This window comes from Euprymna scolopes, chromosome 1 (assembly GCF_053919585.1).
Source record: "Euprymna scolopes isolate OS-2025 chromosome 1, ASM5391958v1, whole genome shotgun sequence".
Classification (NCBI taxonomy): domain Eukaryota; kingdom Metazoa; phylum Mollusca; class Cephalopoda; order Sepiida; family Sepiolidae; genus Euprymna; species Euprymna scolopes.
This window is the reverse complement of record NC_136482.1, coordinates 53,765,267-53,792,772: the sequence shown is the minus strand read 5'-3', so window position 1 is coordinate 53,792,772 and position 27,506 is coordinate 53,765,267. Positions and strand designations below refer to the sequence as shown.

At 32.8% G+C, this 27,506-nt stretch overlaps 1 protein-coding gene across 4 annotated transcripts in view; it reads right to left on the bottom strand.

The window, feature by feature from the left end:
• Positions 1-1,160: 1,160 nt before the first annotated feature.
• LOC145296069 (uncharacterized) overlaps positions 1,161-27,506 on the bottom strand; it is a 157,213-nt gene continuing 130,867 nt past the window's right edge. For 2 of the 4 annotated variants that reach the window (XM_080142416.1, XM_080142370.1), the window contains exons 3-5: positions 10,203-10,250; positions 6,400-8,847; positions 1,161-2,029 (exon numbers count right to left, since the gene is read on the bottom strand). In XM_080142416.1, the coding sequence (XP_079998542.1) occupies positions 1,317-2,029; positions 6,400-8,847; positions 10,203-10,242 (3,201 nt within the window). In that variant the 5' untranslated portion in view covers positions 10,243-10,250 and the 3' untranslated portion in view covers positions 1,161-1,316. Of the gene's footprint in view, positions 2,030-6,399; positions 8,848-10,202; positions 10,251-20,059; positions 20,503-27,506 lie in introns of those variants that run through there. The other 2 variants (XM_080142282.1, XM_080142203.1) reach the window with 2 other exon arrangements.

The following is a 27,506-nucleotide window of genomic DNA, read 5'->3' as shown; positions in this document are numbered from 1 at the left end:
ATGCATTTAAAAAGTTTTACTACCGCGCAAGCAGAAGGGTATTACGTTTAAAATTAACAGCATGATCTTAAATAATACAGGGACGCGTTCGAAATTAATGTTTCTGTTAAGAGTCCAAGTTAGCATTGTACTTTACTTTTACATTTTAAATATAAAATTCTAGGCCATATATGAAAGTACTGTATAAAATTAATAGTAGGTTCACTACACTGCAATGTAGACTATACTGTAATGTGGACTAAGTTACTGTAGGGGAGGCCTGTGAAGCTTTCATCCGGTACATTCCGATGTGTCTCTAATTAAAGCAGGCAATCAAGCGATTTGATTGACAAATGGGTGATTTCACCGATCTCGATGACAATAAAAATATTGGAATTGTGAAACATTTGTTAATCCTCATTCAATCTCGTAGTGTTTCATATATATCTAGCAGTTATAATTTTATAGATCCATATTGGTACTACTTCCCTGTTGATGAAGGATCCTTGATAAATCATTGTACAGATAGTATCCATGTGCTAACTTAACATTTTCGCTATTATATGAATCGGGGTGTCTTTTAACCCCTTTCAGCATTTATTTACTGTTAAATCATTTTTATATTCCGTCGTATTTAAAGAGTAGAAAACTTATTAGTTTGATTAATCTGAAGAAAATCAAATCTGAAATAGAAAAGGATTGGCGTAACCTACAATAACCATCATATCATTTTATTGCAAGCTATATAGATAAAGCATATCAGAATCAGTTCTAAGAGAAAGAAATCATTTATTCCCCTGCAAAGCCATTCTCATTTTTTCTGGATGTATACAAATTTGTATTACATATTTTAATTCATATTTATATCTAATGATAGACAGTTATTGTCTGATGTAAAAATACATAAATTTAGAGCGAAGTATAATTAATTTGAATCTGATTTTAATAGAAATATATTAATTATGGGTTTTAAAAATATCCAAAATACTACATTATTCTAAAGCAATTCATAATCTAAAGGCAAAGTATAGCAACAAGTACAAAAAATAACAACGCTCTGATATTAATATTGAAATCGATATATATGAATATATGTTTATGTTAAAGGAGATATGTGTTAAATGGTAAGAATTATTGGTTATTTAAAACGATTTTTAATACAAATAAACAAAATAAACCAATTTACATTGTTTAACTTCATTGGGCTTTAAGCCAATAAAGCAAATCATTTTTATTTTTCTCGTTTTGTGTATGTTTCGCCTGCTTCGTCTGAAGGTTGGGTGATGCGCTTTCATAACGTATGTGTGTGTGCATTATTTATTCTTCACCTGAACTGTTTAATTTGCGGTAGTTGTGTTTCTAATCCCATTTGAAGAAAAAAGAGAAGCGGTGGAGGTCAGAAGATTATATATTGTGGTCGGCGGCCTTGTTGTATTTGTTGGTGCCGCAGTTGAAGATGGGGATGTTGTTGGTGCCAAAGTTGATGGCGAAACAAATTGGGTCGTTGGTTCCATCGTTGAAGTCGAAACAGATGTTGTTGTTGGTGCCATAGTTGAAGGAATAGGGGTTGTTGTTGTTTTTGTTGGAATTGTTGTTGTTGGAATTGTTGTTGGAATTGGTGTTGTTGTTGTTGTTGTTGGAATTGTTGTTGTTATTGGAATTGTTGTTGTTGTTGTTGTTGTTGTTGTTGTGGTTGATGCCACAGTTGACGGTGAAGTAGTTGTAGAATAAACAGATGTTGTTGCTGGCGGTGTGACAACGGTTGTTGAAGGCGCAATATTTTTCGATGTTGACGGTTTTGTAGGTGGTACGTTAACTCCTATTTCAGGCTCCGTTTCTACAATAGTGTCAGGTATTTCCACAGTTGTGCAGTCGACCACTGAGTTACCTGCGTTTGAAGTGTTTATTTTACTCATTCCAGGTCGTTTCAAATGTAGGAATTGTGCTGGTAAATCTGGGAAAATTATCGGAAGGTTGGATGGTGGATGAAGAACTTCAAAAGGGGAAAAGGTGTTTTCAGGTGTTACTGTATTTAAATGTTCGAAGAAATCTGTTGAATAGAAAAAGAAAATAAAGTAAAACATATCTGCCACAATATAGATCTCTATTATAAAGATTAACAGACACTATGCTAATAAATTAAGAGCTATGCATATAGACTAATTACTATTTGTTCCAGCATCAAAAACGTTCATGAAATTTTCTTTTTATTATCAGGATACAATAACTTATTACTGTAAAGCTTCCTGCGTAGTAAAGCTATAGTGAAGCCAAGATAGTGATTAATTAACCCAACACCTTTGGAGTTAACATTACTTACATCCTATTCCAGGTAAAGTCCAGCACAATTGAACTCAATTCCGGGATGAATAGAAAGACTCGTGTTATTTTGTAAGTATTATCTTGGAGATTTATTGTACAACTGACACTAGAGGGCGCGGTACATCTCACTATTTTATCCATAGCTTGACGAGGGAGATGTACGTTTACAACTTTGTAAAATACATAAATGACAGTGATGTAGTAATATTAGCAGAAGTTGAACTTATTATGACGAACTCACCGTTATCACAAGATTATATATATATATATATATATATATATATATATATGAACAATATATATATATGAACAATATATATATATATATGTATATATGAACAATATATATATATGTGAACAATATATATATATATATATATATATATGAACAATATATATATATATATATGTATATATATATATATATATATATATATATATATATATATATATATATATATATGAAAAATAAATAAAAACAGCTCAGGAGTATCCATATATTCATCAACGTATTTGCTCTATTTTTAGACATCTCCATAATGACGCATTAAAACAAATACGATACAAGTAATTAAAAAAATATTTGGTCAATAGTGACAAAAAATATTTATTTTACTTTCCTTTGGAAAAATAAACCTATTAGAATTCAATATATAGATGTTTTTGTATTAAACAAATATCTTCATAAATCAAAACTTCCATGATATGTTTCCGGAAATCTATGTATTCTATATATAAAGTTAACAAGAAAGTTCTTGCGTTTTTTAAATTTTAAATTCAGATAAACATATCTCGGTTCGAACAAAAAAATTTTGATCAGGAGTAGCACCATCAAGGTCAACGAAAACACGTTTAGTTATGCCTGTATCATAAAAATCTTGTATTTTGGTGGCGATGAAGTCTGCGAAAGCGTTTTTGGTATCACTTAGGTTTTTTAAGCATTTCTCACGTTAAATGTTGTCTAGATGCTTGAAAAAACTGCAGTCGATAGGTGAAGGGTCTGGAAAATATGGCGGACGAGGCAGTTTCGTAACTCAATTCGTTACACTTTTCGGGGTCACTTTGCAACGTGCAGTCAGGCATTGTATTGGAGAAGAATTGGGTCTGTTCTACTAATTCTAGGTGCTGTTGTTAAAGTTTCTGATACACTTCATCCATTTGTTGACAGTATTTCTGCACCGTAATGGTTTCGCCTGCGTTAAAAAAATGTAATAGGCGAGATCGGTCGCAGATCACAAACAGTCAGCTTGACCTTCTTTATTGGTTATTGTGGGTTTAGCCAATCATTTTCTATTTTAGATTTGACCTTCTTCAGATTAATTAAACTAATAAGTTTTCTACCCTTTAAATTCGACGAAATATAAAAAGTTTTTTTAGCAGTAAATAAATACTGGAAGGGGTTAAAAGACACCCCGATTCATATAATAGCGAAAATGTTAAGTTAGCACATGAATACTATCTGTAAAATGATTTATCAAGGACTCTTCACAAATAGGAAAGTAGTACAAATATGGATCTATAAAATTATAACTGCTTTTTTTTCTATCCCAACCATTATCAATGGACCAGAGGTCATCTCGTCAGCATCAGACAAGGCTAGATATATATGAAACACTACGAGATTGAATGACGATTAACCAATTTTTTACAATTCAAATATTTTATTGTCATCGAGATCTGTGAAATCATCCATTTGTCAATCAAATCGCTTAATTGCCTGCTTTAATTAGAGACACATCGAATGTACCGGACGAAAGTTTCACAGGCATCCCTTACAGTGACGTAATCCACATTGCAGTGTAGTGAACCTACTATTAATTTTATACAGTACTTTCATATAATAGCCCAGAATTTATATTTAAAATGTAAAAGACAAGTACAATGCTCACTTGTGCTCTTAAAACATTCATTTCGAACGCATTCCTGGCTTATTAACGTACCTACTGTTGATTTAAAATGCAAAATTACTTTTAATGGTCGGTTTAGCAATGTGCAGTCAGGCATTGTCGTGGAAGAGATTTGTGTCTTTTCTGTTGATTAATGCGAGGTGCTGTTGTCGAAGTTTCTGATGCATTTCATCCATTTGTTGACAGTACTTCTCACCCGTAATAGTTTTGCTTGCATTCAAAAAACTGCATGAACTTGTCGTAGATCACAAAAAAAATCAGCTTGACCTTCTTTTGGTGCAATTCTGTCCCCAGGAATTGTTGTGAAGCTTCTACTCACTGAGCTGAGCGTCGCAAGTAGACTCATTTTAACAAATAAGATAAAAGTATTTTTTAAAAAATATTTGGTCAATAGTGATGAGAAAATATTTTATTTGATTTTCCTTTTGCAAGAACCTACTTTTCATCGCAAATTACAACCAGGCGAGAAACAGGTCGTATTTGTCATGTAAAAAATGGGAAGATGACATTTCATAACAGCGTTTCTTTTACTTGTAATTTAGTTCGTAAGGCACCCATTTATCAAGCCTTCTGTCTTTAAAACCTCTCTCAAGTGGTCGGAAATCGTCGTATACGAAACATTTTATTCAGAAGCATGTGCTCGAACAGTTGTGCGTGGATTGGCTTCGACTAAGGCTCTTAATTGATCGTTGTCAACATCCGATAGCCGACCACTACGCTCATCATCTTCAAAACTCTTCTCGCTGCCAGGAAATATCTTAAACTACTATTCTGCTGTACGTTCATTAGTGGTTCCTTAGCCAAAGGCATCGTTGATATCGCGAGCTGTTTCAGCTGTTTTAATGACTACGTGGAATTGAAACAATAAAAAAGTGCGAATTTGTTTTTTTCTATCTTGTATTCAACGTTCTGAAAGAAGACATAATTGATTTAAAACGACTGTAAATAAAACGATTAGATAGAAAAACGCTCTCTCAAATGATATATGAAGTAAATGTTTAATAACAAAAATATATCATTTAAAATCAAAATTTTACATCCGCAAAATCTTTACGCGTTATATATATATATATATATATATATATATATATATATATATATAGTTAGAAAGATACATATATATATATATATATATATATATATATATATATATATATATATATATATGGGGGGTGCGTGTGAAAAATGGTATAATATGCCAACTTTCTAATTGATTTTGCTAAAAGATTTCTATTAACTCGCTATAGATAAAAGACTAAATCTTGGATTATTTTTGGGTTTATCTTTAAAGCAGTTTCATAAAAAATTAAATAATCAGGTATATGAAAAAGTGTAAGATTTTCCAAGTAGCAATTTTTAATTTGGGTTAACAAATGAAACATTTATATATTAAGTCATTATATCTGCTTTAATGAATTATAAAACAAATTTGCGCTTATCTTAGGCGGCTTGAATCGGCTTTTTCCGAATGAGGCATTTTCACTGAAATTAAATTTTTGTAGCTCTTGCAGAAAGGTGTCCATGTCCTTCTATACGGCGCTGATACTGATCAGACCCAGCATTGCTTAATATCGATAATCCACTAGGAACCGCTGTGTCATCGTGATTATGCTGTCTATATAATGAAAGGTCTTAGAAATCAAAGAGCCACTATTCCTGGACTAGCACGATCTCTGTTACCCTTTAGACACTGAATTAATAAAGAATTGAGAACATAATTTTCCTCTACCCAATTGACTTTTTAAATATACATATATATATAAGTATATCTTTTTTGTTGTCTCGTGGTCTTACTAGATTTCAAGTCAGTAATTCTCATAATCTGGTGCAGTATCCAGCTCTGTGCCGTTACTCGATGTAACATCACTTAGAGAAAGTGCACTATTCCTCGTGACAGCAATGTAAGTTGACCATATGGAGGAGCGAGATTAGAGTTAAATATGCGTTGTAACATAGTTCCAATTGTTCCGACTAGTTTAACCAGCTACTTCTACACGGATGATTCCGCAAATATGTAAATAATATTTAGATATTTATTATGAAATTTTATACACACATATGTATGTATATATATATATATATATACACACACAAAAGCATTAACATTTGGTCCTAAAATTTTTATGTTTACATATGCTTTCATAGATTATACGTGAAATTGAATATATAGTAACAAGTAAGAGCACATTACCTTGTGGTAGGAGAGGCCACGGTCCAAGTCCGTAAGGTTGAATGGGAGAATAGTTTTCTAACGGTATTCCTAAAGGCGGAAGCTGAAATAGGCCAGGCATCATTTGTGGCGTAGTCTTGGTTTCACTGCGTTTCTTAATCCTCAAACACTTTTTCGGGGCTTTGTTGTGGAATACATCTTTAAACATTGGGACTTCACTGTTAAGATCTAACTCGGATGGAAATGGCAATCCTAGACTCTTAAGAAAAAAGCTTGGATTATTTTTTTCGGATTTTGTGTCGACTGGACTATTTAATGAGTATTCTAACGGTATTCCCCAATAAGGAAGCTGAAAAAAGTCGGGCATTAGTTGTGGCTTTATCTTGTTCGTCTTGTTTTTCTTCGACATTAAATCGTTTAATGGGGGAGGGAATATTTGTCCAATATTGTTAAAGTCTAACTCGGGCGGTAATGGCAACCCCGGAATGTACGGATAAAAACTCTGCATATTCTTGTCGGGGTTCATCATTATCGGACTATTAAAATTGTTTTCTAACGGAATTCCCAAAGGAGGGAGCTGAGATGGGCCCGGATTCGGCTGTGGTTTGGTTTTGTTCTTCTTGCTTTCCTGTGGCGTTAAATTGTTGAATGGAGGTGGGAATGTTGGGCCAATATTGTTAAAGTTTAACATGGGCGGGAATGGCAACCCCGGAATGTAAGGATGAAGACCCTGAATATTCTTGTCGGGGTTCATCATTATCGGACTATTAAAATAGTTTTCTAACGGAATTCCCAAAGGAGGGAGCTGAAATGGGCCCGGCATCGGCTGTGGTTTTGTTTTGTTCTTCTTGCTTTCCTGTGGCGTTAAATTGTTGAATGGAGGTGGGAATGTTGGGCCAATATTGTTAAAGTCTAACATGGGTGGGAATGTCCACCCCGGAATGTAAGGATGAAGACCCTGAATATTCTTGTCGGGGTTCATTATTATCGGACTATTAAAATTGTTTTCCAGTGGAATTCCCAAAGGAGGGAGCTGAAATGGGCCCGGCATCGGCTGTGGTTTGGTTTTGTTGTTCTTGCTTTCCTGTGGCGTTAAATTGTTGAATGGAGGTGGGAATGTTGGGCCAATATTGTTAAAGTCTAACATGGGCGGGAATGTCCACCCCGGAATGTAAGGATGAAGACCCTGAATATTCTTGTCGGGGTTCATTATTATCGGACTATTAAAATTGTTTTCCAGTGGAATTCCCAAAGGAGGGAGCTGAAATGGGCCCGGCATCGGCTGTGGTTTGGTTTTGTTGTTCTTGCTTTCCTGTGGCGTTAAATTGTTGAATGGAGGTGGGAATGTTGGGCCAATATTGTTAAAGTCTAACATGGGCGGGAATGTCAACCCCGGAATGTAAGGATGAAAACCCTGCATATTCTTGTCGGGGTTCATCATTATCGGGCTATTAAAATTGTTTTTATTGCGACTCGCAGTGATTGACCTGTGTAATTGTACTCTAGGAAAATATGGGATAGCTGGAAAATCATTATTTAAAGTGGACTTTATCGTGGTCCCAGGAAATGCATTTGCAAAAGGTGGAAATCGCCCTTCAGTACTTAGTCCAGGTACAATCGGAGATCCGAGCGGAAACAAACTAGGCTGGATTTGTTTAAAATTTCTAGCTGTCATAGCGAAGGAAGGAGCAGAATATAATCCTGGAACTTGCTGATAATTTGATTCAGATTTGAAACCTGGTAACGGAGAGAAGTTATAGAAATTATCACGAAAATTGAGGAAGTCTTCTTTAACATGTGTTTTGGTTTTTTCAATGGGAACTTCTGAATCCTTATCTGAGATTTGTGTAAAACTTTCGCCTGAATTTTCCTCGGGTTTGTAAGTAGCAGATAAGCGTGGAATTGTACCTGGAAAGTTATTAAAATTGTATGCATTTACTTGAAGTGGTATTCCGAAAGTGTTAGATAATCCAAATGAAATCGGCAAAGTGGGCATATCCGGCTGGTTTGACACATTTCGAGTATCGAATATGTTAGTTGGGACAAATGGATTTTCCAAACCAGGTAGACTAGGAATACCTAATGGAGAAGAAAAGCCTAAATTATTAGGAAAGTATGGATGTGGAACTTGTTCAGAAGAAACGCCTGGTGATGGTTGATCGAGATCGGTCTGGTATCTTGAATAATCGAGTGTAGGATTGTTTATTTTTAATATAGGTGGACGATTATGAGCAGTGGTTTCCGAACTAGAAGGTTTGGGTGATAATCCTCGACTAATCAGAGAATCAGAAAACGCAGGAAATCCAAAACGCATTGGAAATAAAGGGTTAGCGGGTGGCATTTCAGTATATCCTTCATGAAATCCCGGAAATCCAGACGCAGAAAATGGTGTATCGAATTGCAGGTTTACATTAGGAGCATTGCCAGGGGAAAGTTCTTGGGGTAACTGCGCCAACGTTAAGCTAAGTTCTTAAAATATAAAAAAAACATATATTTAATCCGACGAAGCATGAAATCGATTAATACAATGAACACAAAATTGGCCTACAACATGAGTTAGTATACATATATTAAACACACATATTCATATGTGTATCTAGTTAAATATATACACATATATATATATAGAGAGAGAGAGAGAAAGAAAGAGAGAAAGAGCAATTTAGCTTAACAAATTAATCTGTGTTTTATCCCCTTATAGAATCGTAAAATTAAATGTAATAAGGATATTATACGACAATTAAACGCGGAACATTCTGTTTAGCTTAATTGCCATCTAATTTTATAACTTACTACTTAGCTCTACTAACAGATTATGCATTGTTAAAGAAATGAATATTTTCTAATGAGATATTTAAAATACACACACACATATATACATATAAATATATATATGTGTGTGTGTGTGTGTGTGTGTGTGTGTGTGTGTGTGTGTGTGTGTGTGTGTGTGTGTGTGTGTGTGTACGTAGGTAGTACTTTTTCTTTTAAACATATTAAATTGAATAATACAGCTAATTTATGTCTATTTCTTTTTTAGATCCTTTCCAACGTTCTAACGGTCTTTCGTTACTCAAGAATTGGCTGATGTACTTGCCATAGTTACTGTCGGCCTAAATGCCGAATCTTTGTAATTCACTTGTTATCAAATACGTTAATTTATCTGGTCACTATTATAAGCATTGGATAAATCATTACTATTATTTGAAATTTAATTAATTGAAATTTGTCGTTTTACTCAAGATGTTTAGCCTTGGTTATTCAATGATTTATACGTTTTAATAGTGTATAGAGATAGACTTTGTAGTACAAATAAGTTATGAATTAAAAAAGAAAATATGAAATAAAAAGGTGTTTCGGAAAATGAATTACCTTATCAAAGTTAAAATAGAATTCATATTGTCATGTTTTACATTTCCGTTTGTGTATCATTGTACTTCTGTTTTTTTTTCCACAATAATTAATAGCGAGAGAGGAGCAATGCAATGAAGGATTATTTATTAGATGGCAATGTTGGAAAAATTAAAACATGCAACATTTTTTAAAATATATAAATCAGAAATCATATGATTTAACCTCCAAGTAGTTTAACATATAAATTAATTTGCTGATTAGCATCAGTTTCGCTAAATAAAATATTTTATATTTTAAATATAATGAGGAGAAACGGTTAAGAACTTAATTTGTTTATGAATATCAATGCATATTTTTATTAATTAAATGCAAATAATATGGCATGAAATATTGCTATAATTCCCTTAAAATATAAAAATAAAACATATTTTATGCATTCTGAGAAAACAAATAAAAGCTCGACATGAACATACCTGCAATTAGTACCGCGAGAAAGCGGTATGCACCAGCCATTTTGTTATCTGAAGATTTTGAATGAAAATCATTAAACCATTGTTATTCACTAATGAGTTATAAAATTAAAACATAACCATATTTATTATCATATGAAAATATAGAACTTAACATGGGAATTGTACATATTTCAGAATGAAGACCACCACATATCCTATTCTATACACACTAAAATCGAAAATGAGTTTAATAATTTTTATTTTAAAATTAAACACGAACAAATAATTCACATCTGCTTTTAAAGTGCGCAGTATGAACCAGAAAAGATAATACTAAGTATTAAAATCTATTCTTTTTTTGTTTTGTTTTGTTTTTTTGTTGGGTTTTTTTTTTTTGCAAATTTATAAATATAAACACAAATTTTAACGTTCACAAATGTACAATAAAATTTTGAAAAATGTTTTAAAGTCGATATTTCATTGAATGAAATAGAAATCTCGTTTTACGTGATTTAGCACAAATGGGGGTCTTCATAGATTTATTTCCTAAAATGATCAAACAATGTCTATGTTATGATAAAAATAAATTTAAAAAATAAGGCAGTAGAGAGCAAAAATAGTTGTGCATTTATTTTTAAATTGCTCCAACGATTATTGTAACGCAACAAAAAGAGCAGAGAGACTCTTTTTATTAATACTACTACAGACAGAGGAAAAGAGACTTCACAATTTATTGTGTTTACGTCTATTGTGTGTAAAAATGCACTATTATGCGTATCGGCATAAGTATGAGCTGTAAGTAAAATGAAAAGTAGATTTCAAAAGTTAAAAGAACATAAAATACAATTAAATTCTTAATCTTCTGATTGGGTTGAGTGTTTTTTTTTTAAAATTCGCTGTTTTTCTCGTTGCTAACTTAAAAAAAACTTTATTCAATTGCCCGTCCCTGGAAAAATATGCATAACTTTTTTCTAAACTGTTAAGTGTTCTTTTTGGTTGGCTTGTTTTTACCCTAAAGGAATTGAATAGCTATTTCTTTTTTTTTTTTTTTGTTAAAGGAAAAAACTGAAATGTCTTAAAAGTTTTAAGTATAACGAACATTTTATTTTGAGAACATATTTTCCCATCGTTATCAAATGTGGAAATAATGTTATTTCTCACTTGATATTTAAAAAAGAGGAAAGAAGCTGGATGAACTTACAAAATTCTTTTTTCATGGCGGACGAGGAAAGGAATAAAGAGACTAAAACATGTACTTTTTATATCTCTTTCGGAACTAACCAACCAAGCAAGATGGAGGAGCTGAGATCAGTTTGGGCTTAGTTAACGAAGCTGCAAATTGAGCAGAGGAAGATGCAAAAATACTCATTTGAGAAATAGGAAGAACAACACGTAATTTTAGAACACCATCAATAAAAACTAGAGAAACAACAAGTCGAATTACAGAAACAATGGCCCGAGCAACTAATGGAACTTCAAAAACAATCGTCAGAAAGCCAACAACGAACAGAGGAACTACTATCACAAGTTATAAAAAGTAAGCCGCACGGAGAAAATGATTCAGCAAGTTCACAAAATATGATTTGGTCGGCAATAGAATTAATCAAGTGTGCAGATGAAAAATACGCAGCTTATTTTAGGAGGTATGAAGACCTTTTCAATATCGACTGCGGTAATTGATCAGATCAGAAGAAGATCCAACTTCTACTACGTAAACTTGTAGCGACTGAACACGACAAATTCGTGAACTTTATCTTACCACGTAAAACTACGGAATTACCGGTCAACAAGACGGTAAATTTGCTAACAGAACTGTTCTTATAAAGAACGTCTCTTTTGCATAAGAGATGGAGATGTTTAAACGTGACAAAAGATGAAAATGACTTTGCTACGTACGCAACAGTAGTCAACAAACATTGCGATGACTTCAATTGTCGGAATTAACAGAAGATAATTTTAAATGCGTTATTTTTGCATAAGGTTTAACATCAGGGAAAGATGCGGAAATCAGGTGCAGTGTTCTAACGAAGTTAGAAAACGAACACAACTTGACACTGCAAAAATTGACTGAGGATTGTCAAAAAGTGGAACTAATATCGAAGCGCGCATCGCAAATATAAAATAATAACGAAGAATAAACCGCCGACCTACAATACAAGACGGTAAACACATAACTACTCCTAAAAAGATTGTTCATATTTAACAAATAAATGTCTAACATGTAATAAAATGGGACATAAAAGCTCTCATTGCAAGAAAAATCAGAACAAAGGCCGTGTGCGTCAAGCCATAACTCGAGACGTCTTAGCAGAAAATCTACGTAAATACATAAAAGTCAAAATTCTCGGCATGAATATTGAATTTCAGTCAGACAGTGGATCGGATCTTACAATATTAAGCTTCAAAACGTGAGAAAAAAATTACGAAAAACTATTATGCATAAGCCAACGGCACTACAATATATTTTGAGGGTGAATTAATCTACAACGCCACTTTGCTGGGAAAAACTAAAAAGTTCAAAATAAATGTATTAAAAAATAGCCAAACCTGTTCAGCTCCAATTGAATGGATTAGTTTAACATGTGGGACTTACCCACCTCCACATTTTGTAAAAAAAAAATAGAAACTTGCCCAGCGGAAACTAAAAAATTAATAACTAGCTTTAAGAAAGGAGTCTCAGATGTATTCATTCCTGGCCTTGTGTGGTGTACGAAAATGGCCGTAAATTTTAAGCTGAAATAGGACACACAGCCGTTTTTTTTTTAACGTAACGTCCCTTTCGCATACCTGAACATGATAAATCAGGAACTGGACAGATTGGAAAACATCGGTATTCTGTCTAAAATTGAATACAGTGTGTGGGCTACGCCGGCAGTCTACGTAAAAAAAAAGGTCCGGGAAATCCGCGTTTGTGCCGACTTCTCGACCGGACTTAACGGGTCGTTAGAAGACTTTCACTATCTATTACCCAGCCCGGAGGAAATGTTCACAAAATTAAATGATCCCTTCAGAAAAAATAATATGCCTAATCTCAGTATAAAACAAACAATAATATAATTGAGCAACTTGCGACTCGATGTGGCAGAGCGCATTATGTAATACACATGTTAAAAACCGTTGGTCGATCGAAAAGAGATTAGTTCATGTAAAAAGCCATCAATACAAGTTCATATTTTCATTATGTATTTCTTGAATTACCTTTAAATCTTTATCGGCGTAACATTTTGAATAAATTGTAATAATTAAAAAAAAAACGCACAAGTAAGCAGAGGATACGCGAAAATCCTTTTTGTAATATCGCGTCTTATTCGACGGGAATGACTGATAATTCCAGTCTTGAATATCAATAGCTGTAGTGTTAATAAACAGTTTTTTTATGAGAGGATTATTTTAAATCGTGTTTTTTTTCCTTAAAATTAATACAGAATGAATTAAAATTGTTCAATCTTTTAGTTCACTGAAGTAAAGAACATGTTCTAAAATATAAATAGTACATCATATTATATGAATATTACATAATTTAACATTGAAAAATCTTTAAAATCTTAATTCAAATATGTCAGATGTTTGCATATGTGTTATATAGGGGTTTCATTGAGAGAGTCTTATTATACACACAGTCTTAGAAGAGTCTTATTATAAGTGATGCTTTTTCTTAGTGAGAGAGATTTATTAAGAGGGATGTTGAAATACTCAGAGAGAGAGATGTTATAAGAGACTAGATAGATATTGTTCATGTTAGGAGAGATTCTTATATATTAAAAGTTCATTCCTTAATTGTGTTGAATGGAAGAAGAAGAAAGCTCTTTGAGTGAGGACATAGTGTTCAGACATTGTGTATACATGATGTAGATTCACATTGTAATATGAAAAGTCGAGATGTGTATGAAAAGACATTTTATAACACACATATATAATACAATTTAACTTTACCTTTTTGTAAGAATCATAAACACAAGACGAGCTTTACGAAAAACACTTGATGGTTTATTTCGTCACACGGCCGTGTTTCCATCACCAAGAATACAAAGTTTCACATTTTTTTCTTGAAGTGACGTCTCGCTCCCTAGACGACTGACTCTCTCCGAGTTTTCTCACTGACTGACTAACTCTCAAGTTTTTTCTCTATTCCTAGAACTTTCTATTTTCCGTGACGTCATACACATGTTAAAACATGTGCCTTCTTTCACGTGCTCTGGACATACGTGTCCAAAACTTTTCCTATTTCTCAGTAACCAATTTATCCAATATGTTAAAAACATTATCTTATAAGCTGCATTCTTTCAATTTAAAATTTCATAACAAACTTGAGAGTTCACATTCTTTCCTTGAAATATTTATCTATATTCTAAACAAATGTTTGTTTTACATTTTTAAATTCTCACACGTAATCTATTTCTAAACCTAATTACGAGGTTCGAATTTCGCCTATGCTATTTCATTTTCATTTTAACTAAATTCTCTATTTTTATACTTACATGAAAAGGGACAGCCCTTATCATGTAACATATGAACTTGATCTTAATGATTACTGCTGATGGTGAACAAGATAACCTGTTTTTCAAAGTTTTAAATTATATACCTAAAAAGTTGAGTGTTTTTCGCTCTGACATTGATATCGTCGGCCTCCATTTTTTATTAAAATATTATTAAAACGAGCGTTTAATATACTCAGCCATAATCTGCGAGAGACTATATGATGTTTAACTAATTTACATATTCCTTTTAAAAACGAACGTTAACTGAATACTTACTCATTATTTATGGTTTCTCATGAGATTATTGGTTTAATTTATATATTACGCTGAATTCTATTTATTCATAGCCTCTACATTCTACATAACTGCGAAGCATTAAAGATGGAACACATTCTAGCACGTATGTATATAATATATATATATATATATATATATATATATATATATATCAGTGGTCTTGCAAGGCCACAAGGGAGACAACTGAAGCTAACCTAGAGGACACTATATACACAAATGTAGGCAAATTTGAGCATATTTTATTAGTTTGAATAAAGGTTCTTCTTTTACTAATTGTCATAAAATTCATACCATAAATTAATTACAATCTTTAAAAAGCTTGCAAATTTTCATGTAGTTTTATCCCATAGAACCAAAGATCTGAGCATTTCAATATTCAATTTGGCTACCAGTATAGATATATCCATATATAGTCATTTTTTCTCGTGAATTACAAAATATCTGATTTTTCCCCAAAACCTCTGGTCTGGATGGAGGGGAGACTATACCTTGCTGCTATTATTTCTAATGATATGAAATAACAGCAAGAAGTGACTTGATTGCAAATATTTCTCATGTGTTATATCTCCCCTCTCTGATTTTCATACATAAAGTAAATTTCACAGTGCATAAAGATTATTTGATACTGGAAACATTCAAAAAGAGGGGAGATATAACATATGAAAAAAAGGGGGGGAGATATAACATATGAGAAATATTTGGAATCAAGTCTCTCCTTGATCATTTCAAGCCATAGCAGCAAGTTTTGTTTTGTTTTTTGTTTTATTTTTTGTTTTTTTGTTTTGTTTTTTGGTGTGCGAAATGTTTCTACCAAACTGTTCTCTGAATATGCAATGTACACGTGAAAGAAAATATATAGAATATTTGAACTTGTAGCACACTTTCTAGTTAGTGTTTAGCCGGCAAAAATTGCTGGTAACTAATAGAACTTTAAAACAAACCAGCTGTCCATGGCAGGACGGACAAGTCGAATAAATCATAACTTCTACTTTACTTTTGAGCGTGCACAAAATTAAACATACATAGCTCAAGGTCACTTGATTTTTATCTTTCGTATCTATCTGTCAGTAGCTCAGACAGCAATGACACTAAAATAAATAAAGATTAAGATTAGAGTGCTAAACTATCTGGTTTTAATTTCAGTGGATGTTACCAAGTATATTCTTGGATAATAATTAATATAGAATTAGCCCTAATATATAAAGACTCACTATAAATTAAAATATAATTGGTATTTTTCGACCGGGCAGTCTTCTACAAAACAGTAGATGTATGCATGGGTATCTGTCTGTGTGTAAATATTTAACCGCTAAACTCTTAAACTACTGATCAAATAACACTAATATTAACAGGAAATAGTATTTATACATCAAAGATGATTTATAACGAGTAAAATTTTTCTTTGGATCGATAAAAAAACGCGTACAGAAGACAGCAATTCGAAATGTAAAATGTTCATTTCAACTTGCCGATATTTCAATTATTTTGAGGATACGTTAACTAATCATTGATAAAAGAGGTCTAATTTTATAACTTTCATATCTGTCTATTGGGTTAGCTCAAACGGTAACAGACGTGGCAAGAGCGCTTAATCTTTTAGTTTTAATTCTCGCCAATGGCCATCAAGTCATATTTTTAAACTTTTAAAACCAGTGTATATATATATATATGCATATATATATATATGTGTGTGTGTGTGTATATATATATATGTATATATATATTTATGTGTATATATATACATATATATATATATATATATATTCAATAGTGAATTAGCTCTGTAATAATAAATACGTTAAGCATATTTTACCACCGGTGTGATCGGACGCCTCCTGCTAGTAAGTTATAAATCAATGTTCCTGGATATTGCTCATAGTATTCATGCTTATTTTGTGTATCCTATATTTCCCGGATAGGAATTGTTTTCCTATTATGGTGTTACCCAAATGCCATTCTGACAAGGCAGTAGTTAAACAATATGATTCAGTTACACTGGTAATTTGCATTAGAAATATTTACGTAGCAAAGGCAATGTTATAATATTCAAAATTATTTCATAAATATTGTCTGAATTTGTTCTTAATTTACGCTTTCCTCTTTAAAGATATGATATTATTATTCTTAACTGTTATATTATATTAAAATGTATTAAGAATGTATAAACATCGTATTTAATATTGCGTTAGACCCATGGGGTATTTTGTAACCCTGATTTTGTTTAATTGCTCATATTTGGCAACTTAATTATTTTCTTCCCTCCGAGTACTCTCCTGACTCAGTGAAAGTGTAGCACAAAGGCATGGCGCAGTTGTATCTCAGTTTTCCTTGGAGGTGAATCAGATTGAAAGGTAATGTTTATGTAATGAACTGATATTCATTTTTCTTGCTTGTTCAATTCATCAAAATATTTGTGTTTACATTTGAAAAGATACATTCATTTTTTTTTTCTTTTTTGCTATTTCAATTTATGAAAACATTTTGCGTTCATCATAGAAATTAAAAAATAACACACACTTGGGTATCTTGTGGGTATTTTTAAATAAATGTGATTTAAATCGAAGATGCTTTAATTTTTTCTTCAGTTTTATAATTTATTTTATTGTATTATTTTATATTGATATCAACAAACTACAAGAGATTCAAACTAATCAACACACACATATATACTAATCAACACTCACACACACACACATATATATATATATCTGTAGAAATATATTTTCTTATAATATATATTAATACTTATTTAAGAAGCTCAATGTAATTACAGAGCAATATAGAGAATAAATGACAAGAAACTGTATTCCAAAATGCATTATGTTGACCATCTTATAATTTATTCCTTTAATTCTTTAATTTAAGAATTGTAAAAAAGTCAACTGAATTAAAGGAATAAATTATAAGACTGTCAACATCATGAATTTTGGTATATAGCATTTTGTCATTTATCATATATATATATATATATATATATATATATATATATATATATATATATATATATATATATATATATATATATATATATATATGTTGTTATTTGTTTTTGTTAGCAATACTTTCTGGAATGAATTCAAGTATTTATACGAAAGTGCATTTTTACCTAAATGCTTGTTGGGAATAATTTATATATTGAACCAGCAGGATAACTATGTTTTACACAACGACACTATAAACATTTTGTATTGGGGTCTATAAATGCCCCCTGGGACTAATCATGTTTTCAACAATATAACTAACACAGGGTTAACAATCGCAACTTCGAAATTAGGTTGAAATCTTTAACTACGTTACTTTGTAGATGAATGACACGTGACTTAACTGCAACATCCATACTCATCAATATATGCAAATCAATTTTGAAAAACTTCCTCGTGATAATATATACTTTCATATAAACTAATACACTTTGAAAGAAAATATTTAATGAGGTAAAATAAAATTAAAATTCTTTTATTGTAAACTGGATAAAATCAAGAATAACCGTAACTTAATGCATATGCAACGTCATTTGTATCAGCCTCATGATAAACAAGGATATATTTGATAGGTATATTCATATATTTTATTTATTCTTACAGGAAAGTGTTAAAAACGTAGGTACAAATAGGAGTACTAAACTTATGCATTATTTCTTACAAGAAACATGTCGATCTACAATGTAAGACTCACTATTTACGAGACAAAACAAGGCGGTAAAATATTCCCGTATAAAATATCAACGAGTTTGGTTTGATGAAGGCTGCATTTTATTTTACTGAACAACATTTGCATTAAATGTGTTATTAATCTTTATAAAACAATTGTAACTGAAGAAGTTAATTTTACTTAAAATTTTTAAGATATTATTATGAACGGAAATAACGTCAAGAGCATTTAATATAGAATTGAACAATGCTAGCTTCTACATGATCTCATTAGCAATATGTGAATGTGTGAATTTAAATGCGCACTCAGAAATGACAGACAACCGAAAATATATAAAATGTTGACTTTCTAATTTATTTCCTTAGTTTTCATAATAATTTCATTAAGAAAACTAATAGTGTATTTGATGTTTATGTAATTGTAAAGTTTGATTGTATATATATATATATATATATATATATATTTATATATATATATATACATCTATTATACATATAAATATATATATACTATATTTATATATCTATATATAGAATATATAAAAATATATATATATAATATATATATATTCATATATATATTCATATATAGAATATATATATATGTATATATATACAATATATATATATATATTTATACATATAATATATACATATATTCATATATAAAAAATATATAATATATAATATATATACATTTTATATATAATATATATATTTATATATATATATATATATATTGTATTTATTTGCTCCCCCACCAAAGCAAATTAGGCACAAGGCCGTTTTTAATGTGGGGTGAGAACCAGCTCCCCTAAAAGTAGGCAAAAAGGGGGCACTCTAGTTACCAAAAGAAATAATTGTCCCAGTATAGAGGGTTTCCCCTTCATTGACTGGTACAAATTATCTTAAGTGCAGCATCTGCAGAACAGATACTACACTTTGATCCCGGCCGAAAGGCATATATATATATGTGTGTGTGTGTGTGTGTGTGTGTGTGTGTGTGTGTGTGTGTGTGTGTGTGTGTGTGTGTGTGTACGAAATTAAAATTTAAAATTAGATAAAAATCAAATCAAATACACTATTAGTTTATTCTTAATGAAAGTATTATGTAAACTAAGAAATCAAATTAGAAAGTCAAAATTGAAATGCATGGTATTAAATCTAATTGTTATAGGAGAAAAAGATGCAAGAATAATACTCACAAGAAGATGTCACAATTAAAATTGCAAATTTAAATTTAAAAATTTTTTCGCTAAATAGCTGTTGATATGGTATACAAATCTTTTAAAATTTCGAATGACTGTCATCAAAGGTAATAGTATAAATAAAAACGATGAACATATTTAACGATTCCAGGTTTAGACTGAAATAAATGATTATATTTAAAAATATAAAAAAATATTTTAATGTAAGAACTTTAATTGGAAATATTAGATATAATTGTACCCACCATTTAAATGTAACTGCTGTAAACGTGTTCTTATTTCAGGTATAATCTAATAGGTGTACATACCTGAGTTGGCGAACCAGGTGTCTGATGGCAAACTGACTGACAAATGCCCCATTAATGGAACATAAACTTCACTTTTATATTACAGATCTTGTAGACCGGGTGCGTCAATAGGTTGCCCTATAATACAACAATGCGACTATAAATGAACGTTGACATGTTTCCATTGTAGAGCTGGATTATCGTAGGCGACGAGAGGCGATTACTGTGGGAAACGGGTCAATTCGATTTATCTAAGTAAAACAAGTTATATGACTTATCTTCCCCATAATATACCTGCATAGTGACACACAATGACGCAATAAGCCGCTGTACCCATCGTAATTTGTGTCATTATCAATCCTGCTAAATGCAAATGAGTATTCCCACACATTTAATTGCTTCTTTTAACTAACAAATCCGTTGGTAATGTGTGAAGTAGTGTCTTGGTCAAACAAGTTAAAAACCACAAACACGCAATGCGCTTTAATGCTATTAGTGATTGGTATATAGTACAGCCGGAATGGTGGAAGATTATTCAATTGCTTCGTATACTTTAATCATCTAATTTAATCTCAGTATTAATTTCTAATTTCTTTAGACAGAATATTAATATCTCCAAGACTATGCTAATAATTTGGTGTACATTTCTTTTTTTGTCAATCGATTCTCATTACGGGATAGCTTGTAAATATATAGTAACAAAATCCTGGGAAATAATTATTTCGTTGAAAGTTTTATTTCTTACTAACAGGTCAGCCCGGCATTTCTCGGTTCCTATGCACTGTTCATAACTTTATGTGCATATATATATAGATATTAATAAGTTTGACTTATTTCCAGATAACCAACATCTAAAATTTTAAGTGTTTAAACCCAAAAATGGCGGAGAAGTTTGGAATCTGCAAAGGTAAACTCTATAAACTTTGACCAAATTTTCGCCCGAAAATTGATTGTAAGCTGAAAGTCTGAATAGCCTTTATGTAAAATTCTACATGTTTAGACCAAAAATTTACTTAATAGTTAGCTAGAGACCGTAAAGGTCAAATCTTTTGAACTTTGGCCCCATGGAAGCCAAATTTTCAGCTTAAAAAAACGATTTCAAAGCTTGCCCTATGTTTGAATACACTTTATGTAAAATTTCAAATGTTTAGACCAAAAGTTGGCTGAGTTATTGGTAGAGACCGCAAAGATCAATTTTTTTTTAATTTGACCATAATTTTGACCCCTTAACATTAACTGTTTTGGGCTCAAATCAAATTAAAAAGTTTGATCCATATCCAAATAATCTATATCTAAACTTTAAAGTGTTTAGACCCGAAATTAGCGAAGGAGTTTGGAAGAGTTCTCAAAGTTCAAATCGTTGAACTTTGACCTTTTAACAGCAGGATTTCTGGCCGAAACCCGATTAAAAAGATTTTCTCAAATCTCAATACCCCGAATGTCAAATTTTGAATCTGTAGACTGATAATTCACAGAGTTATTTCGTAGGTAAATGTACACAGACGGGCAGACAAGCAAACACACAGACATTTTCACTTCTATATATACACATATATATTAAGGCAGAAAAAGGATATTGTACTTTAAATCCAAAATGAATTTTAAATCTCGAAATGAAAATTCCTGGGAGTAAGGCGGTAAAGAGCTCCATTACGTCTTGTAGTCCTTCCAAGGTATTAGGCTGCAACTACATGCAAGCATATTTCCTTCGTTTCACTGATAGTAGCTAATTACATCAAAGTGGTACTGTGCCTTGTTTGGAGTGAATATGTAATCAGGAAAAAAATATAAAGGAAGTAGATATTAAAAATAGCAGAACAAACTACACAATATCATAAATATGGCAATGAAAAGAAAGAAAAATGTAAAGAATAAAAATAGGTATAAAAATAATAAAAAGAATAAAGAGTGAAATTTAAAATTATGAAGAAGCATACAAATTTAATAATGATATTAAGAATAAGAGAAATAAACGCAAAAAAATAAGTATGGTGTAATCTTCCTTTCAGTGAACATATACAAAATAATATTCCTAAATATTTTTACAAAATAATTGATAATAACCTCCCCCTCCAAGAAAATAGATCAAGTAAAATAATTAATAAGAACACAATAAAACTCTCAATCGCTGCCAATCTAGGTCATATGTTCTTATAATGGTAAAATAAACAAAATAGTGAATATTAATAGGATTGAATCAGGTGAACTAAAATTTGTGAAAAAGTGTAACTGTAGATAACATACCGAATATCCATTAGAGGGAATTATTAATTATTATTTTCTGAAATTGTATATAAATGTGAAACTAAAGTGAACAATAGTAATAAACGGTGGAATTGGATGTTCTTACCGAAACCATGTTGCATCATTTAAAATTGAACTAGAGAATAAACCAAATCGAGATGAGGATAATAATAAACATTGGGATCGAATAAAATAAATATATTCACATAACAAACATTCACATCTGTGGTGACTTCAATGCCTACAATGTGGAATGGCTGACCCATTCAAACAAGACAGATGATGAGGAGAGGTTCTGTCATAACTTCTCCATTGCCTATGACCTCACTCAGATTGTTCACGAACCTACCCGTGTGCTCGATATTATCGGTCAGTATGCAATCCTTCTAGACCTTTTTCTCAGAATGTCCCCTGAGCCATGTTCCGTTCTATCTCCTCTTGGATCTTCCGGTCACTCTGTTGTATCAGTTAAGATAGAAATGAAATGCAACAAGTCTTCAGACGTACCTCTCGATACTCTATGGCTGACTGGGATAGTTTCCGTACATTTATATCTGATCTACCTCTGCATTTCATGTTTTAAAAGGATATGTTACAATATTTGTGGTATAATGGGTTATGATTCCGTACAGACAGGACATTATATTTATAAACGATGCTGCTAGGAACTGACGAATCGAATTAATTCACGTTCTGCTACTAACTAATCAGAAACAAGAATTACTCCATAAATATTAAACCTTTCTGTAGCATATTTTTTCCTTTCTTTTTTTTTTTCGTCTCGACACGATTGTGGATTCCAACTCGAGAACTGTCTACTGTAAACCAGTCAACTGGCGAGACTTGTGTAGAACAACGAAGCATCGGCAACTGTTCTGTCTACTGCAAACCAATCACTTCTCAGGACTCGTGTAGAACAACGAACCATCGAAAACTGTTCTGAAACTAAACATGGCTTACACTTCTAGAGGATGTGTCCTCTATAGTATCAGACCTGACCGAATGGTTAATTGTAGGTATAGACGGATTCATGCCATCCAAAAAATTCCAACAAACACCTAACAGCAAGCCATGGTTCTCCCCAGAATGTTCTACTGCCATCGCGCACAGAAATCACTTTTTCCATAGCTACCAACGTAATAGATGTACTGAGACTAAAACTGCTTTCAGGCCTGGCAGCAACCACTGAAAAGAGTGATAAAGAATGCAAGAGAGCTATATGCTCAGTCCGTTAAATCCAAAGTAGCTGAGCAGCGGCTTGGTTCCCACCAGTTTTGGCAAATAGCAAACAGGATTCTGAACAGAAGCGTGGGGTCTATGCCAGCCATCATCAATGGATCTCGTCAGCATCAGACAAAACCAAATTATTTGCGAAAAACTTTGCATCTAATTATACCCTATGCAACCAAGGCGATTAAGTCCCGATATTTCCTCCTATAACAGACAACATGTTATACAACATACAAATATATGTGCGTGATGTCGCCAAACTAATCAAGATAAAACCCGGATCTCCAACTTCCATGTCTCCTTCTCCAACATCAGTGGTCTACGTTCTAACCTTCCAAAGGTTGAAGCCCAATTACAGGAGACTAAACCAGACCTATCATTTCTAAGCGTAACTGGGATTGGACAGACTATTTCCCTAGAGGAGTTCGTAATTAAAAGATACTTTAACTTGACTTCCAAATCTGACCCCATGATCGCCATGGTCATGGAATATGCTCCTATATTAAATATGGCTTTCCATGTGGTAGGGATATCTCCAGAGAAGATCCTAACTTACACTATATGTGCTTCCGGGCTGCACTTGCTCACACTACTGCATTTATATTTACTCTCTATCGCCCCCACAACAGCGGAGTTACTATCTTGAAAAGCATATCTGAAAAAATTGACCACGTCCTATCTGCTTATCCTTAAGCTAATATTTACGTTTGTGGAGACTTCAATGTTCACAGTGTGGAATGGTTAATCCAGTCAAACAAAACCGGGAGGATCTGTCACATAATTTCTCCATTGCTTATGACCTCACTCAGATTGTTCACGAACCTACCCGTGTGCCCGACACTGACGGACAGGATGCAAGTCTCCTAGACCTTTTTCTCACAACTTGACCTGAACTATGTTCAGTTTCTGTTCTGTCTCCTCTTGGATCTTCCGACCACTCTGCTGTATCAGTTAGGATAAAAATGAAATGTAATAAGTCCTCAGACGTACCTCCCCATCGTACAGTATATCGATACACTATGGCTGACTGGGATAGCTTCCGGATCAGATCTAATTCTGCGTTCCATGTTTAAAAAGGATGTGTCCTCTATAGTATCAGACCTGACGAAATGGTTAATTGAAGGTATAGACTGTTTCATACCTTCGAAAAGGTTCCAGCAAAAGCCTAACATCCAGCCATGGTTAGTTCCGGAATGTGCTGCTGCCATTGTGCACAAAAATCACTTTTTCTATTGCTTCCAACGTAATAGATGTATGGAGACTAAAGTCGCTTTCAGGACTGGCAGCATCCATTGTGAGAAAGTAATAAAGAACGCAAGAGACTTGTATGCTCAGCCCGTCAAGTCCAAACAAGCTGAGCAGAGGCTTGGTTCCCACCAGTTTTGACAAATAATCCAGAATCCTGAACGAGAACGTGTGCTCTATCCCAACTATCATTAGTGGACATAATGTGATCTCGTCAGCTTCAGACAAAGCCAAATTCTTTGCCAAGAACTTTGCAGCTAATTCTACCCTTTGCGACCAAGGCTGGAAACCCCGTATATTTCCTTCTGTATCAGAAAACACGCTCTTAAAGCGTTATCTTAAGGAGAATAGCTCCCCATCACCCTTTAATTTAAGAATTCAGGTGATCGGTCATCTCCCTTTCGGTACAGGCCAATAAGTCTCCTGTGCATCAGGAGTAATTTGTTGGAATCGGTGTTAAATAGTGAAGTAATCAACCATCTCAGCAAAAATAACTTTAGTGACAGTCAATATGGTTTCCGTTCTGCTAGATCTACAGCAGATGTGCTTACAGTTATATCTCATAGGATTAGTGAATCTCTCGACGGAGGCAACCTTTCTTGGGCAATTGCTCTTGACATATCAAAGGCCTTTGACAGGGTGTGGCATAAAGGTTTACATCACAAGATCTCCAGCTATGGTACAGCTGTTAATGTCTTCTCAATTATTAAATCATTTCTTTCTGATAGGTTCATAGGAGTAGTAGTTGATGGGCATCCTTACATCATTTGTAGACATTTATGCTGATGACACTACCATCTATGGTAGCACGTCTAAGACCGTAAACTTCCAAGTTCTCTTCGATTCTCTCTCCTCTGATCTTGAGCACGTGGTACAATGGGGAAAGGAGTGGGTGGGTTTTTTAATGCATCTAAAACCAAGCTTCTATCTTTCCACCATAAACGCTCTGATCCCCCATCTGGCATCAATTGAAATGAATGGCTCTTATCTTGGGGAGGCGTCATGTTTTGACAAGCTTCTGGGCTTGAACTTTACTCCTGATCTGAAATGGAACACATACATCAAATCTGTTGCCACGGGCGCTGGAAAAATGGTGGGATCCTTCTATCGATCAGTAGATATCTCACTGCTGATGCAATTCTCTATCTATATAAGAGCCAGGTACGTCCAAGGATAAAGTACTGTTGCCACATCTGGGCAGGAGCTGCTAGAAAGGACTTTCTTGCCTTGATAGTTCAAAATAGACTTCGTAGCCTTGTGGGAGATGTCCTTTTCTCTTTCCTGCAACCTCTATCGCACAGAAGAGACATTGTTAGTCTGTCGTTGTTTTAGCGTTATTTATATGGGATGTTCTCGTCTGAGCTCCAATCTCTGATCCCCTCTCGCCAATCTTTCACGATAAACACCCGTCTAGCTGAAACCACTGTCAATAATTTCCCCACTCTTTATCTGTGCCTAAAGCAAAACATAGATTCCATGAACAAAGCTTCTCTCTTAGAAGTGCACGCCTTTGGAACTCTGTTCCGTTTGCCTGTTTCCCATTTGACTACAACTTGGATGTCTTCAAGTCCAACATAAACAAGTTCCTAATGAACCGTCTCCTTAAGTAAGACACTTTATTAGATCTCCATTACTAGCGATTACTACGATATTATCCCATTGATTACTGTACACGCAATAACCCTTATCCCCGAGTGGCTTCCGGGCCTTGATAAGTTGTGACATCGTTGTAAAAAAGATTCATCTCTCGGTAGCTCAGGTATTACGAGCGAGTTACGCCGGGCGGTTTGCTAATTATAGATGTCGCGTTAGTAGGGAAAGATACACAAATATTTCAGGAAATTGTTTCATTTATTGGTCACAATATTGCGTACAATTTTTTATCAACAACATACATATATATATATGTGTACACATGTATTGATGCAAACATTGGTGGCTATATAATCAAAGATAAGATTCTATTTTTGTAGGTAATACAAGAGAATGTCTTTTTATGTTGCGTTAAAATTTTAAAGGAAATTGTTGGCCTAAAGATGTAGTCTCCGCAATGACGGTTTATTACACAAACATGTATGCACATATGTAGCCATCAATGTTTGTATAAATAAATTTAATATACCTGCTCTGTCAACTCATTAAGCACTTTTTGATAGACACATGTTGTTTCAGTGGATGTGCTTCTAGGAAACCAAGCTACACTGCCATAATATATATATATATATATATATATATATATATATATACATATATATATATATATATATATATTTGATACCTTACCTTTCACCTGACTATCCATTCAGGTGAAATCACCTTTTTCTTCACCATATTCCCTCTGCTTCACTTTTTGTTATCAAGTTAGATCTTTGAGTTACTTGCAGTTTCATCAAATACTTTTGTATGCAAAATCCGATCCCGCATTTTGCTAATTCCTACCCTCTGATGAGAAGGAAAGTATTTCTTCGAAACTCCGCGGATTAAAGACTATCCACTTATTAAGTGTTTCCTTTTCAGATTAAATATGTTTTTAACTCTTTTTCAAAGTGTTTTTTAACATGTTTTATTAACTATTTGCTCTTATATATATATATATATATATATATATATATATATATATATATATATATGTATATATATATATATATAATTTGTAAGCAGGTTTATCAAGATTTTTAGATTGAAT